Source organism: Talpa occidentalis, unplaced genomic scaffold, assembly GCF_014898055.3.
Source record: "Talpa occidentalis isolate TD23 unplaced genomic scaffold, MPIMG_talOcc4v2.1 talOcc4.3, whole genome shotgun sequence".
In the NCBI taxonomy this organism is placed as follows: Eukaryota; Metazoa; Chordata; class Mammalia; order Eulipotyphla; family Talpidae; genus Talpa; species Talpa occidentalis.
Window position 1 is genome coordinate 119,924,070 of NW_023603184.1, and position 16,666 is coordinate 119,940,735.

The following is a 16,666-nucleotide window of genomic DNA, read 5'->3' on the forward strand; positions in this document are numbered from 1 at the left end:
AGCAACAACAAATGTTGGCGAGGTTGTGGAGAAAAAGGAACTCTCCTGCACTGTTGGTGGGAGTGCAAACTGGTCCAACCACTATGGAGAGCTGTGTGGAGATTTCTGGACCTACTAAACATAGAGCTTCTATATGATCCAGCAATTCCACTCCTAGGTATTTACCCAAAGGACACAGAAACATCAATTCCAAAGAGCACCTGCACCCCTATGTTTATAGCAGCACTGTTTACAATAGCTAAGCTTTGGAAACAACCCAAATGCCCAAAAATAGATGACTGGATCAAAAAGATGTGGTACATATACACCATGAAATATTACTCAGCATTCAAAAAAGATAAACAAATGCAATTTGCAGCAACATGGATGGCGCTGGAAGGGATCATGCTCAGCGAAATAAGCCAGAAAGAAAAAGAAAAATACCGAATGGTCTCACTCATAGCAGGAATCTAGAAAACTTAAATAAGGGACCAGGAAAATGAATAACTATAAGAAAGTGAAAATCAAAATCAACAACAAACTATGAACCAGAGACACTCTATGGGGGGTGGGGTCTGGGGAGGGGAGGGATTGGGGTCAAAATAAGGGGGTTGCAATTGTATGGGGAATATAAAAATAAAATTTATTAAAATTTAAAAAATTAAAAAAAAATTATATCTTCATAAAAAAATAAAATAAAATATTCTGTTTATTGATTTATTTTTCAAATAACAGTAATGTATTCATTTTACATGCTTGCTTTCTTTTGAAGAGCATGTACTATAGTCTCAAAGCCCAGTCTGACCACTGCCTACTATCAACACTAAGTTGTTTGGTTATATTGGTGCTGTAAAGCTAAGTGGTCATTAAGAGCACAGAGTCTGGAGTCAGAATCTCCAGGATTTTAACCCAAGCGATACCAATTAGTAGCCATATAACCTTGGGAATGTTATTTAACTTCCATTCCTTCCCGTGGGAATTACAAGTTTAATCTAATGCATAGGTCACTTGGATGACACTGGATAACACATTTATAGTTCTTAACCAAACCTTGGAACACCCTCATGCTCAATAAACATTAGCCACTATCATTGTCAGTTTATAGCTATATCTATATGAGGATAATTTCCTTTGGTCTGTCGCTTTTTCCTTCACATGCCCTCAGCTTTGATACTTACAGGGTTAGAATGCAGCACGGTGAAGAACTCTGGGCTGATGAGGAACTTCACAGGGGGAGACTGTAACAGCAACGTGAGCCGGGATCTGGAGGTAGAGTGGGGCAGGACATTCTCCCGTCGGAAATCTAGATGGGGCAGGTCACAAATGCTTTCAGAGAAAGCTCTCCACGTGGTGAAAGTGTATCTATCACCTTCCATCCATTTTTTTTCCCTGTTGCAAACCTTTAAGCAACTATCTCTAGAACCAGTTTTTAAAAGATGCTGATAAGCGACAGTGCATTATCAATCTACATTTAAAAAGAACCGAAGAATACCTATGACATCTACTATCATTACAATCCCCCAAATATTTTCTCTCTTGCTCTCAATTCATATCTACAACCTGACTTTCTTATATATGTGAAAGTTGAATTAAATATTTCTTGTCATACCAAATATTTTCGCTCATGCTTAGATTTTTTAATAGACCAGATTTAATCTTTTCCTACTATCCATAGATTAAAGTAATCTGTATTCAATTTGGTTTTGTGATTCTTGGTTTCAATAAAAATTCAAGGATTAGAAGAGTCTCTGGTGAAGCATACATTTTTGAGTTGCATTACCAGATCTTATCGAAGATCAAAAGTTCATTTTAACAAACCTCATTTCTTAGAAATCCTTCCTTATCTGTTTTCTTCTTTTGTGAGACTACAAAATAAATCCACCCAAAGGGTCTTACCTGCACTGGCTTGGTGAAAGTCAGCTTCCTCCCCTGCCCCATCAATGCTGTTGGTATTTTCCTCAGGTCTCTCATTAGTCATGGTTCTGCGGATACTCTGGTATCTAAAATGATGTTTCTAGAGTTACATTCCAGCAGCCTGGAAAATGCAGGACTCAAATACTCCCCAGAACCCAGAAGTTTCCAATATCTTCATTGCCTCAACTGTTTCCTCCCCAAACCCCATTCCTTGACCTTCTGGACCATCAGTAGTTTAAGTAAATTGAATTGCTTTGCATTTCTCCTGTTCATTGTGTGAGAAACATTTTCCTGACAAGAAGTTATAAATTAAAAAAAACAACCCAAACCCAAAACTGTGGTCCTTACGCTTAACCAAAGAAAACTCCTGTATTGTTTATGGAGAAAATGACCTTGTGTTTCAGAGCAATTAAAGATGAATCTCAAATGAAGATACTAGAGATTTAAAAAGGTACTTTGTTTCAGATCATAAAGTATATTCTATAGTCTGTTAATATGGAGAATTAAGTCATTTTTGAATGCTAAACCATTTATACATTTCTAATGTAAACCCACTTAATTGTGATATGTTATTCTTTCCATATATAATGGAATTTTATTTGCTAACATTTTAAGAATTTTAGGTTCTATGTCCATAAGGCATATGAATATATGTAATATTTTGTAATGTCATATCATGTTAGCATAAGAGTTACATTTACCTTATGAACTAAGTTGGAAAATTTTCCATTCTCTAACTTGTGAAAGAGTTTGTGCAATATCACTGAATTTTTCTTACTTCTTTAATAGAATTCACAACTGATGCTGATAATGGAGCTTTTTCACGGGAATGTTACTAAATGAATTCATCTTCAAAAATAATAAATTTTATGTTCTGTTTTACTAAAACAGAATGATGATTAAAGAGGATCATCATAACTTATTTCTTCTCTATTTACAGTCAAGCTGAGTAAGCAATAAGTGTGGGTGTTATTTTTTTCTTTTGACCAAGAGAAGTTCAACGAAGTCTATGAGTCAAAAGAGGTAACAGTCACACCTTAATGACAGGACGCCCAGAGATGAAACAACTGTGCTTACTACTTTGCTCTGAGTAAAAATGAGTCCAATCACTAAAATAGAACAGTCCCAGCAAAAGAGCCCATCCTCACCGCCTGTTGAGCTGCTCCATCTGCTGTATGGAGTTGGACCGCTGCAGCACCTGCGGGGCAGGGGGAGCTGTGGGCCGCTGCCACGTGGTGGTTCTGTTGACGTGATCCACGTAGAAGATCCTGCCGTGGCTGTCAATGCGCGCCTCCCAGTCTAAATGGCAGTAATGCGGCGAGAAGTGTTAGGAGGAGGAGCTGAGGCTCTTAGTGTGGTTCATTAAATTCTGCACATGTTTTTCTCTCTGACATGCTATAATTTGGGGCTACTAACATCTATCTCCGAGCATAATCTGGCACCTTCCCTACCCTCCCCTGCCTGGTCCACCCCAGAATCTGTTGTGACAGGTTAGTAAATATATCCTGTGTGTGTCATACCAATCCCTTGAAGAATCTGAATGTAGCGGATCCTTTCAGATCCATGCACAAAACTCTTCCTTCATGTATCAGTGCCGGCGCTTTAAAAATACAAATACATGGTATAATACTTCAGCTATTCATGTCTCGATGATTTTTTTTCACCAAATACATTTTTTTTCTAGTTTAGATGAAAGACTCATAAACTGGAAACATCTATGTGCATATTTACACACATCATTAGCAAATTCAGTCTTCAGAAGAAAACAGTACTAGCAGGGTCATCAAACTATATCATTATCGCAAACTTCAATTTGTGCTTTTCCCCAAGTGAATATACTTTCTGAGCAAGGATAATTACTTGCCTCCAACCTCAAACAAAGACAGTGTTTTAAAAGTTTATTCAATTTATGTTTAAACAATTCCATTGGTTAAGTGTGTTACTCTTTGTAAACAACTATATAAGTGAATCATCAGAGAAATCAGAGCACAGACTGGTCTTCAGATCCCAAAGTCCTACCTCTGTGCCTCTTTTCAAAAACGCGTGTTCCCTATTAAAATAAAGAGAGCATGAGTTGATCTTTTTCAAAAGGTAAAATTTTGAAACTGACAGCAGCTGGGAAAGATTAATTCATATAGGGGCACATGAAAACAGCAGAGATCTACTCACTAACCAGAAGAGTTTGTACACCTTTCTGTTCCTACATAAATTCTTTTGTGGAGGTAATAATCACCTTTCTCCTGAGCAGCCAATTATTTCAAAACTCTCCATATAGACACCATGGGTCTAATTCCGGAGACCAGGAGGAAGGCATGTTTGTTCCTGATCAGCTGTGGCATTTGTTCTGGGGGTGAACAGAGCACATATTCCAACAAAGTCCTTAGGACTGGAAAGATCTGTAGGATAGATCCCAGCCAGCAGCAGACCATCATCAAGGGCTGCCTCAGCAGGAAGTGGAAAGATTTCCTTTTGTTGATCTCAGCACATGATAATTTATGAAAAATGGCAAGAGAAAGAAACATTTGGCTGAGGAAAAGCATCACATAGACACCAAGCTACTCAATGTCACTCATGCTCCAAGGTCACATACTCATAATAACCAGACTGCCAAATATGAATTCTTTAGGCATAGCTACAATCCCATCATTAGAACATCTCCAAAAGACCTTTGCTCAACCTGCCATATGCTGACAAATAGCAAGTATATTAAAGCATTTTCCAGAACTGTTTTCCAAAACCTTTCATCAATTCCATTGTTTTGCTTTACTCCTTGCACACTTTTCCATTTCAAAAATCTTGAGAACCAACTATTACTCTCATGTTCTTTTCTCATTAGAGCCAAGATAATTCAAGCACATACTATCTGTCAAATCAAATGCACATGAAAACAAACGGCCATTACTTTCTCAAAAATGTTTACAGTAGCTTCCAATTTCTTTTAAAAACTAGAATAGGTCAATTAGGGATAAAAACAGAACAGAAACCAATTTAAAGGAAATAGACAGAGAGATCCTGCCAAACTCCCAAGATAAGATTATAACTAAAATTTGGCTCTAAGTTTTCTGGCAGTTAAGGAAGAAAAGAAAACACATTATCGCATACTTTCCATTTTCTGACAAAAGAAAGCAAAGAAAATTATCTTCAAAGATAGAATGTTTTCCTTGAATAAACTAAAACATTTTAGCCCGTGAAATGTGGACTATACAGGGGCCATGTGGGTAGCAAAATGGCAAGGGATAAGGAGATGAGGCATCTCCAAATATATTTACCACTGTGCCTTGCACTTAATATCTAATGAATAAACAATTTAAATACCATCAAGCCATAAAAAAAGAATGATTCTTACATTCACTTTTCACAAAGGCTAGTTTGTGTTTCAATAAAGATACTGCTATGTCCAACAGGGAGAATAAGAAAATGAGGCCCAAAAATTGCTTTCTAAGAACACAGAATGATGGATGCATAGCTAGGCTGTCCTTATCAAATATCACATCTTTAAAATGAGGTTGTTACTTAAGTCTCCATGAAAAGAAATGCTGCATCATTGGCTTCAAGTGGATACCTGGCATAGGATCAGGAAAGGCTGTTGTTCTGTTGACTTATTCATGAACTACGCATCCACTCTTACCCAAGCAGTCAATACTTTTGCATTCAGGCATAGCCATAGAGGTGCTTAGAGGCAGGCAGCTCTCTATCTTATCTACCAAAGCAATTTTGCAGGGTAGAGAGGGTGGGTACAGTTGCTTTAACATCTATAATTTTTTATACTGTGCCTGGTTTGTTTTTGGTTGATACAAACATATAAGAACTCATTACCTAGCATCTTTTATAGACAATGTTAAAATCAAATAAGCAGGGTTTGAAGACTGAGATCTTAGCACTTACTTGCCACATTGTAAAATGAGGTATATGATCAATGTGAAGTGAAAGTGAGTGTGTGTGTGTGTGTGTGTGTGTGAGACACTAAATTGGCAAATAGCAGAGCTGGTTTGAGGTTGTAGCTTTGTCACATCCTTGCCACATGAACTTCAACAAATTACTACACCTCTATTAACCATAGTTTCTTTACCAGAAAACTTAGAAGACAGAATTAAATATTGCAAAGGTCCCTCCCAGTTCTAAAATTATATGAATCTGTAAAATGACACTCCTTTTATTACATTTGGCTTAATAAGGATTTAGCAACATCTTATGTCTAGGTCAGAATTTCCAAGCTAAACTATGATTAATTAAACCTTAATAGAGACATGGACTTTAGGGCCCTGAGGAGTGAGCTTCTGGAACCACCTGCAGCCCCACATTCACCCTGTAGCTCAAGAGTATCTGGTGTATATTCTGATCTTCTACCTAAGATTTCATCGGTATTAAGAGCTGCAAGACAATAAAAAGACTTAAAATCTATTATGTGGAGAAATGCTACTCAAGGTGTGAGACTTTGACAGTAAGAATATGGGTAAGAATCATTTTGAAAATCAACCAAAATACAGATTTCCAGGACACACCACATTTTTAGAATAAAATGCTCTGAAGCTAGGATTCAGCTATCTACATTTATAATTACCGCACCAAGTGATTACTAGACATACTAAAATTAGAGAAACATTGGCATGAATTAACAAGATCTTAAAACAGTAGCTACATTACTGGACAAGCCCGTGGAGCTAATATTAGATTTCTCAGATGTCATGAAGTACAAGAAACTAAACTCTAGTCTAAAGCACTCACTAAAATTCATAAGCAAGTAGACTCTTAGATGCTCTGGGATTCAAATATAAGAGCCTTTTAAAAATAGGTGGACAATCAGGGGAAATCAAAGTGTTAGAAAGTATATGAAACTACACTAGATCACAGTCTCAGTGCTAATCCCTCTATGCAGGGCACCAAAGGAAGATAGTATAGATAAGGCTGTAAACATTTTCACTTTTAGAATCAATGTATGTTGGAATGGCGCAAGGCTGTCCCCATTTGAGCCCTCTTCATCTCATTACTCTTCCTTCTCACTCCCTTCAAACTAGAACTTGGTCTCTACTGGACCATCCAGTAGGTGACCAGATGAAGATGTGAACATATCTCAGTAAATGCTGAGACTGGAAAGAAGATCAATGACTAAACAGAATGAATTATATATCAGGGAAAATCAGCAGTGAAGTATCTGTGTGAATCACAGGGGTGAGGGGACTAGGACTGGAGGCTTGAATTGGTTATAATTGGATTTAGAAAAACTAAGTGCCTGAATGTCACACAAAATAATTACAATAACCACAGTACCTTCACCAAAATGTTGAGGCCACAAAGTTTTAATGAACTAAAAGTATTTTTAAGGAAAAATACAACATTTGTGATAAACGCTAGACAGCAGTGCTTAAAATATTTTTTTCTTTAACACTCAAGGAAGTATAATACCATCTGTACAAAGTACAAAAGTAAGTTTAAGCTATCTATGATTTGGGGAGTCATGATAGTAGCTCCCCTTCCCTTTCAGTAGTGGGTAGGTCAGGAATTGGAAAGGGATTTCTAGGTCCCATGATGTGGTACTGGTTGAATGGGTACACTGAGTTTGGGAGAAATAAACAGAATGAATATGTTCTTTTCTGTATGTATGAAGATTTAAAGAATTTTAAATTCTGAAATAGCTGCACACTTTTTTTTTATTTTTTATTTTTTTTTATTAGATAATAAATTTTATTGTTATATTCCCCATACAATTGCAGCCCCCCCATTCTGACCCCAATCCCTCCCCTCCCGCCCCTGCCCCCCTAAAAGTGTCTCTGGTTCATAGTTTTTTGTTGATTTTGATTTTCACTTTCTTATAGTTATTCATTTTCCTGGTCCCTTATTTAAGTTTTCTAGATTCCTGCTATGAGTGAGACCATCCGGTATTTTTCTTTTTCTTTTTGGCTTATTTCGCTGAGCATGATCCCTTCCAGCGCCATCCATGTTGCTGCAAATTGCATGTGTTTATCTTTTTGAATGCTGAGTAATATTCCATGGTATATATGTACCACATCTTCAAGATCCAGTCATCTATTTTTGGGCATTTGGGTTGTTTCCAAAGCTTAGCTATTGTAAACAGTGCTGCTATAAACATAGGGGTGCAGGTGTTCTTTGGAATTGATGTTTCTGTGTCCTTTGGGTAAATACCTAGGAGTGGAATTGCTGGATCATATGGAAGCTCTATGTTTAGTAGGTCCAGAAATCTCCACACAGCTTTCCACAGTGGTTGGACCAGTTTGCACTCCCACCAACAGTGCAGAAGAGTTCCTTTTTCTCCACAACCTCGCCAACATTTGTTGTTGCTAGTTTTTTTAATAAGTGCCATTCTCACTGGTGTAAGATGGTATCTCATGGTAGTTTTGATTTGCATTTCCCTGATGACAAGTGATGTTGAACATTTTTTCATATTCCTGTTGGCCATTTGCATTTCCTCTTCAGAGAAGTTTTTTAGCTCTTCTGCCCATTTTTTGACTGGATTATTTTCTTTGTTGTTGTTGAGTCTCATCAGCTCTTTGCAGATTTTTGTGATCAGTCCTTTATCATTAGTGTTGTGTGCAAAAATGTTCTCCCAGTTGGTGGGTTTCTCTTTGTTTTTGTTATTGTCTCTTTTGCTGTGCAGAAGCTCTTTAATTTGATGTAGTCCCAGCTGTTTATCTTCGCCTTCACTATCACTGCTTTGGGTGATGTGTCTGTAAAGATGTCTTTGATGTGCAAATCACGTAGTGTTTCGCCTATATTTCCTTCTATATATTTTATGGTTTCAGGTCTTATGTCTAATTCTTTAATCCATTTTGAGTTGATTTTTGTGTATGGTGTGAGGTAGTGGTCAAGCTTCATTCTTTTGCATGTAGCGACCCAGTTTTCCCAGCACCATTTATTGAACAAACTTTCTTTGCTCCAATGCATAGTCTTTGCTCCTTTGTCAAAGATTAGTTGACCATAAATCTGTGGGTTTATTTCTGGATTTTCTATTCGATTCCATTGGTCTGTATGTCTGTTCTTGTTCCAATACCATGCAGTTTTGATGATTATGGCTTTGTAGTAGAGTTTGAAGTCTGGGAGTGTGATGCCTCCATTCCCTTCTTTTTTTTTTCAGGAGAGCTTTGGCTATTCGGGGTTTTTTGTGATTCCATATGAATTTCATCAATAATTGTTCTATTTCTTTGAAGAATGACATTGAAATTTTGATTGGAATAGCATTGAATCTGTATATTGCTTTCGGAAGGATGGCCATTTTAATAATGTTTATTCTTCCAATCCATGAGCAGGGGATATCTCTCCATTTCTTTGTGTCTTCTTCTATTTCTTTTAACAGTGTTTTATAGTTTTCTTTGTATAGGTCCTTTACCTCTTTTGTTAGATTTATTCCCAAATATTTGATTTTTTTTGTTTCAATAACGAAAGGGATGGTTTTTTTTATTTCTTCTTCTTCAGATTTATTGTTTGTGTATAGGAAGGCTACTGACTTTTGCGTGTTGATTTTGTATCCTGCCACTTTACTGAACTGATTGATGAGTTGAATTAGCTTTTCTGTGGAGTTTTTGGGGTTCTCTATGTATAATATCATATCGTCTGCAAATAGTGATAGTTTGACTTCTGCTTTTCCTATTTGGATTCCTTGGATGTCTTTCTCTTGTCTTATTGCCCTGGCTAGGACTTCCAGTATTATATTGAAAAGCAGTGGTGAGAGTGGACATCCTTGTCTTGTTCCAGATCTTAATGGAATTGCTTTCAGCTTTTCACCATTGAGAATGATACTGGCTGTTGGCTTGTCATAGATGGCCTTTATGATGTTAAGGTATGTTCCTTGTATCCCAAGAATTTCAAGGGCTTTTATCATGAATGGGTGTTGCACTTTGTCGAAAGCTTTCTCAGCATCTATTGATATTATCATATGGTTTTTATATTTCTTTTTGTTGATGTGTTGGATAACGTTGATTGATTTTCGGATGTTAAACCATCCTTGTGTCCCTGGAATGAATCCTACTTGGTCGTGGTGAATTATCTTATGGATACATTGTTGGATTCTGATGGCTAAAATTTTATTGAGAATTTTTGCATCAGTGTTCATTAGGGAGATTGGCCTGTAGTTTTCCTTTTTTGTGTTGTCCTTGTTCGGTTTTGGTATTAGTGTAATGTTGGCTTCATAGAACGTGTTTGGTATTGTCCCTTCCTTCTCAATTTTTTGGAAGAGTTTGTGAAGGATAGGCACTAATTCGTCTCTGAATGTTTGGTAGAATTCATTTGTAAATCCATCAGGTCCTGGGCTTTTGTTTTTGGGGAGGTTTTTGATTACCATTTCAATTTCGCTAATTGTAATTGGTCTGTTTAGGTGCTCAATTTCTTCTTTATCTAGCTTTGGGTGATTGTAGAGTTGTAGGAATTTGTCCATCTCCTCTAGATTGTTAAACTTGTTTCCATATAACTCTTCATAGTAGTTACTGATTATTCTTTTGATTTCTGCTGTGTCCGTTGTGATTTCTCCTCTTTCATTGATGATCCTGTGTATTTGTGCTTTCTCCCTTTTTTCCTTTGTGAGCCTGGCTAGGGGTTTGTCTATTTTATTTATTTTTTCAAAGAACCAGCTCTTGGTTTCATTGATCTTTTGGATTGTTTTTTAGTTTCAATTTCATTTATTTCTGCTTTGGTTTTTATTATTTCTTTTCTTCTACTGGTTTTGGGGTTTTTTTGTTGTTCTTTTTCTAGATCTTTGAGCTTCGAGATTAGGTTGTTTCTTTGAGTTCTTTCTTGTTTCTTGATGTGAGCTTCTATTGCTATATATTTTCCTCTTATTACTGCTTTTGCTGCATCCCATACATTTAGGATATTGGTGTCCTCCTTGTCGTTCAATTCAAAAAATTTTTTTAATTTCTTCTTTGATCTCCTCATTAGTCCAGTGGTCTTCCAGTAGTGTGGTTTTTAATCTCCATGAGGTAGGAAAGTTCCTTGCCTTCTTTTTATGGTTTATTTCTAGTTTGATGCCTCCATGGTCAGAAAAGATGGTTGATATGATTTCAATCTTGGTGTATCTGTTGATGTTTGTCTTGTGCCCCAGTATGTGATCGATCCTGGAGAATGATCCGTGTGCGCTTGAGAAAAATGTGTACTCCGTTTTTTTGGGGTTTAGTGTTCTATCGATGTCTGTTAAGCCCAATTGCTCTAGGTCCTTATTTAGAGCTTTGGTTTCTTTACTTATTTTTTGTCTTGTTGATCTATCCATTGTTGATAGTGGTGTGTTGAAGTCTCCCACTACGTATGTGTTTTCTCTGATGTCTGTTTTCAGAGAGGACAACAGTTGTCTGATATATTTTGGTGCTCCTTCGTTTGGTGAGTATATGTTAATGAGTGTTATTTCTTCTTGAAGTATTGTCCCCTTGATCATAATGTAGTGACCATTGGGGTCTCTTTTTATCTTTTTGAGTTTGAAATCTATTTTATCTGATATAAGTATAGCTGTTCCTGCTTTCTTTTTTGGTCCATTTGCTTGTAGGATTGTTTTCCATCCTTTAACTTTGAGCCTATTTTTATCTTTTGTAGCTAAATGTGTTTCCTGGAGACAGCAAAAGGTTGGGTTTTGTTTCTTAATCCAGGCTGCAACTCTGTATCTTTTTATTGAAGAGTTTAGTCCATTTACATTTAGAGTTAATATTGATATGTTAACATCTGTATTTGCCATTGTGTTTGTCTTTCCTTTGATTTTATTTATTTATTCTTTTAATAACTTTTTTTTTTTTGGCCTTCTTTCGTTGTTATTCGTCCCTCTGAGGTTCTGGCTTTAGGACTCCTTGTAGTATTTTTTGGAGTGGGGGTTTAGTTGCAATGAAATTCCGGAGTTTCTGTTTGTCTGGGAAGGTCCATATTCTTTCTTCAAAGAGGAAGGAGAGCTTTGCGGGATAGAGTATTCTTGGTTGGCATCTGTTTTCTTGGAGTCTGTTGACTATGTCCCTCCACTCTCTCCTTGCCCGTAGTGTTTCTTCGGAGAAGTCTGATGTCAGCCTGATTGGCTTTCCTTTGAATGTTATCTGTTTCTTCCCTCTTGCCAGCTTCATTATTTTTTCCTTGTCCTGGATTCTTGGGAGCTTTACTATTATGTGTCTTGCTGTATTTTTCCTTTCATCGTGGAAGTTTGGTGTTCTTCTTGCTTCTTGTATATCAATTTTCAGCTCCTCCTTCACATTTGGGAAGTTCTCTTCAATTATCTCTTTGAATATTTTCTCTGTTCCTACTTCTCTCTCCTCTCCTTCTGGTATTCCTATAACTCTTATATTTCCTTTCCTCATGGAGTCAGATAGTTCCCGAAGTCTTTCTTCATTCTTTTTCCTTCGTACTTCTCTTTCCTTTTCTGTTTTGGTTCTTTTTATTTCTGTGTCTTCAAGAGTACTTATTCGTTCTTCCATTTCATCAATTCTGCTTTCATTGCTTTTCCCAGAATTCTTTAGTTCTTCCATTAATTCTTTGATCTCCTGCATTTCTTTTACTTCCCTCTTTAGGGACTCAATTGCATTCTTCTGATCGTTGATTATTTTTCCCTTATCATTGTTTTCCTTTATGACTTCTGTCAGTTTTTTAATCACGGCAATTTTAAATTCTCTTTCTGGAAGGCTCAGAAGTTCTTCCAAGTTACTGTCGTTGCAATCTGGGGGCTGGTTTTCTTTTTGTGGTGTGCTTTTTCTCTGGAGAGTTGCTAGGTTGCGTGTGGTTCTCCTCCTCCCTACTGTCTGTTTTCTAATTTGCCGTATGCATTGGGACACTGTGTTGTTGGGACTGGCCGGCATCTTGGGTGGGCTTCTCTGCTCCCCTCTGGTTCCTCCAGGAGTCATCTGTCAGTTTCAAGCAGTCTTTACTGGAGAAAGGTCCCTGTTCTACAATGCCGATGTGGGGACACACTCCCCTGTGCGCCTGGTCCGCCCCGGCGGTGGGTTCCTGCTCCCCCTCTGGGCTTGGACTGCAGGCCAGAGGCGGTCTGGCGTGGGCGAACTTCCCCCGCTCACCTCTGGCTCCTGAGGAAGCCTTCTGCAGGTAGTCTTTACTGAAGAAATGTCCCTATTCTATAATGGTGATGTGGGACACACTCCCTGCGCGTCCGGTCTCAGGCACACTCTTCTGCGCGCCTGGTCTGCCCCGGCTGTGGGTGCTCGCTCTCCCTGTGGGCTCAGACTACTTGTTCGGAAGGGGCTCGGCGTGGGCTAACTCCCCAGCTGGCCACTAGCTCCTTCAGGAGCCTGTGCTGGCTTCAAGTCGCTAGGTGGCGCCAGAGATCTCTCCTAGAGCCCTTGGGGAGCTGATTTTCCACCCCGTGGGACAGGGAGCAGAGCGGGGATGGTAGGGTACACCTCAACGACTTTGGGGTGCTGTGTCTGCCTTGTGCCCCACCGTCGTGGGAAACCCACGCCCCTAATTTCGTGCCCCGGGTCTCAGTTCCAAAGCCCTCAGTTCCAGGACGCGGGCTGTAGCCCAGATCAGTGGCGCGGGAATGGCGCCTTTTGAATCCCGCTCCCCTGCCTGGGCGCCTGGTTCCTGCTCACTCAGGGAGGGCCTCCGCGCGTCTCCCCGCAAGCCTAGGTCGCAGGCGCGGGGACCTGGGCAATAGCTGCACACTTTTCAAATCAATTTTCAATTTTTAAGAAAGACCTTTATAGATTAAAAAATCAATTTTTCCTCAAAACTTTTAAGTTTGAGAGAGTAAACACCTTAACCTTAAACATAGTAGAAACTCTAAGTTATTTACATCTTTCAGATTCACTGTCTACTTTTAGGTCTTCATTCCGAAAGATGCTTTAATAAAGAAATTGCACAACCACCAAAAAAAAAAAGGATAAATGTTCCCTTGTAATGTTCCAGTCCTACCCATTCAAGTCTACCACATAAGTAATACACTAGCCCTAACAGTCTGGCAACAAGCCTGGATCCTATCAGAGTCCATTAATCTGGACAGTTTCATCCTGAATGGATTCCTATTCCTACCTTTTAGGCAAAAACACTTATTCAACAATTTCCTGTTGTCTCCAGTACAGCAAAGGGTTAAGTCACAACCATATTGAAGCAAGTAAGACAAAAGTAAAATAACTTTCAGGAGGAGACTAGCTGACCATTCTTTTTTCACTTATTTGAATGCTAAAAAAAAAATCAAGATTTGTCACGCTGGTAACATTCTAGAGGATTTCATCCCTGACCTGCTGCCAGCTGCCAGCACCATCAATCACCTCAGAATAAGATACAGCAAATTCTTAACACACTCATTGCAGATTCAAGTTCCAGCAGCTTCCCTGGAGGCTCTCTACAGTGCCAGCCACCTCCAAAGCCTGAAGCGTTCCTATTTTCTATGGATCATTAGAATATCTCTCAACCAGTGGTTGGAGTTACACAGTCAGGACACATGGTTTATGGCCTAAAGCAAGGGTAAGATTTTAGAAACAATTGGTAGATCATCATCACAGCTGAGCTGTCTTTGTACTAAGTCCAAGATTTTCTCCTGATCCAGAGATAGGAGGAATAAGACTTGAAGAAGAGGCTAAATAAAGAAGGAAAACTCTGCTTTACATACAAAGAGATCACACAGATGTTCACAGACTAAATTATAACATATGCATACTACCTCATGCTCCGCTGTCAGTGTGAAGTAGCACAGCAAGGGCACGATAGAATCGCCTTGAGTTTGTAAACCTTCAAAGAGTACTATAAGTTTGCTGGATGGTTTCCTCACTATATGTTAACACATGTGTATTTTATAAGGTAAAATAACAACAACAATAAGGAAAAAGCAAAGAAAGAATCAAGAATGGAGAGGGCTTCAGAGCCTAAGACATGAGGCTTCAGTGGTTTGTGCAGGTCTAGGGATAGTGACCCACACAGAGAGGAAAAGACAGAGTCTCACACAGACATTTAGCAGAGTCAACCTGCCTGGGCCACAGGACAGAGGCTCACACTGTCACTGTGACCACCATCACTTCTCTTACAATTGAGGGATCTCCTGGGGGAGCAAACAACCTAGAAGAAGGGAAGAAAATTGAGCCTTCCAGCATGTGATTTCAAAATACAATACAATGAAGTTTCAGCAAAACCCCAAACCCTCTGACTTAAGGTATTGTTTGAGGCTAACAGCTAACACACCCCACTATAAGCCACCCCTCAGCTGCTAACCAAGCTTTCAGAATTTATATTTACTACCCACAAAATTATCCCTTCCCTTCTCTTCTCAAATTGGAATGCCTCGTAGAGAAGAGGGAATTTTTGAAATTCTGTCTTAACTTTCACTAGCATGGATCTTAAGCAAGTTATTTAAGTTGTCTGGGCTTCAGTTTTGCCATCTATAAAATGAAAGAGTTAGATTAGCTTGTTTCTACCTATGGATCTATAAGTTACAGATAAAAACTGCTTGAATTACCTCACAAAACTGCCAGAAGAAAGTTTAAAGGGAAAGCATGGAAAAGAGTCTTGTAGATTGAAAAGCACTATAGAAGCTTAAGGTATTATAATTAAGAGTGTTCAAAGTATAATGCTGAGCCTTAAAATAATCCAGGCTGGTCATTTGTGAAATCTGTACACACCAACCAGGTGTCCCCTGCCTGAGTCTCATCTATGTAATGTAAATATCAGTATTGAATCAAATACATTGAAATATCATAAAGAATGATGATAATTTTAGCAGGAAAATACCTGTGTTTATTAAATACAATCCAGAGACCAAAGCTATGGTCTCTGGACCAATAAGAAGCAATTGAATGTGATCAGGGGGCTGCCACTTATCACACAGGGTGAGGCTTCTAAGAGACTGTACCAATCTGTCTACTAACTTAGTCATAATTTTTAAAAATTTCTGTCATACAAGCAATTATCTATAATATGTGGCTCTATTTCCCTGATTCAATATTACAATATTCACTCCACAGGGATGACAGTGTTTACTTTTCTCCCAGTTGCCCTTTCATTTGACAGAACAGTGCCAGGGAAGAGTTTGTAGTCATCAACTACTGCCACTATAGCATGTGGCAGCACCAGATCCTTTCCTGGGGGGCCAGGCATTCTTTTCTTAGGTTCCATGGAATAAGTGTGCCTATCATCCTACTAGCCTCTGAAGAAGGGGGCCTTTCAGTGAACAGGTGCTTACTTGGTGGGAGAGCCTCGTCCACCCTCTGGTACCGGCTGACGTCCTGGCGCACTGAAGGCAGTGATCGCAAAGGCTGGTGGCCATTGGTTTGAGAACCTAGGATTAAAGGTAAAATGTTATTCAAGTATTGTTTCCCCTTCAGTGGCAAAACAGTCTTTTTAAAAGAACAAAACAAAAAAACACCTAATATAAATCCTGGGGCCAGCCTCTTTACTCTCTTTAGTCTCATTTCCCATATAATGATCCAGAAACAAAGAGAAGGGACAATGAATGATTATTGAGGGAGAGAGAGAGTGTCTTCTAGATTGGATGAGAAAGGTTCCTCCCGCCCCCACCCCCACCTTTTCTCAACATGGCCTCTGTCCTGGTCGTGCATTGATAATTTAGGGTCACAACAGCCCCATGATAATAAAGAAAACATACATACACACACACACACACACACACACACACAAGAAGGAGGAAGATGGAGATACTTTAGATAGAAAAGTAAGTTACAGAATAAGAAAATCGTTCCTACTTCTGAGTCTATGCTTTTCAGGCGTATGTAATTATCCTTAGATTTTCTGACGCATCTATAACAGAATATTTGAAGGAATCATTCTTCCAAGTCGCAGTCATTGAGACTTAATACAAATTTTGAGCAAATCTGCATCCTCAAGACACTAAAAC

General features: G+C 38.7%; 1 protein-coding gene across 3 annotated transcripts in view; it reads right to left on the reverse strand.

The window, feature by feature from the left end:
• The window catches only part of HECW2 (HECT, C2 and WW domain containing E3 ubiquitin protein ligase 2), a 355,083-nt gene that overhangs the window by 101,024 nt on the left and 237,393 nt on the right, over positions 1-16,666 (reverse strand). For all 3 annotated transcript variants that reach the window (XM_054699957.1, XM_037523745.2, XM_054699958.1), the window contains exons 10-13: positions 15,995-16,090; positions 3,042-3,192; positions 1,876-1,979; positions 1,158-1,282 (exon numbers count right to left, since the gene is read on the reverse strand). In XM_054699957.1, the coding sequence (XP_054555932.1) occupies positions 1,158-1,282; positions 1,876-1,979; positions 3,042-3,192; positions 15,995-16,090 (476 nt within the window). The remainder of the gene's footprint in view (positions 1-1,157; positions 1,283-1,875; positions 1,980-3,041; positions 3,193-15,994; positions 16,091-16,666) is intronic.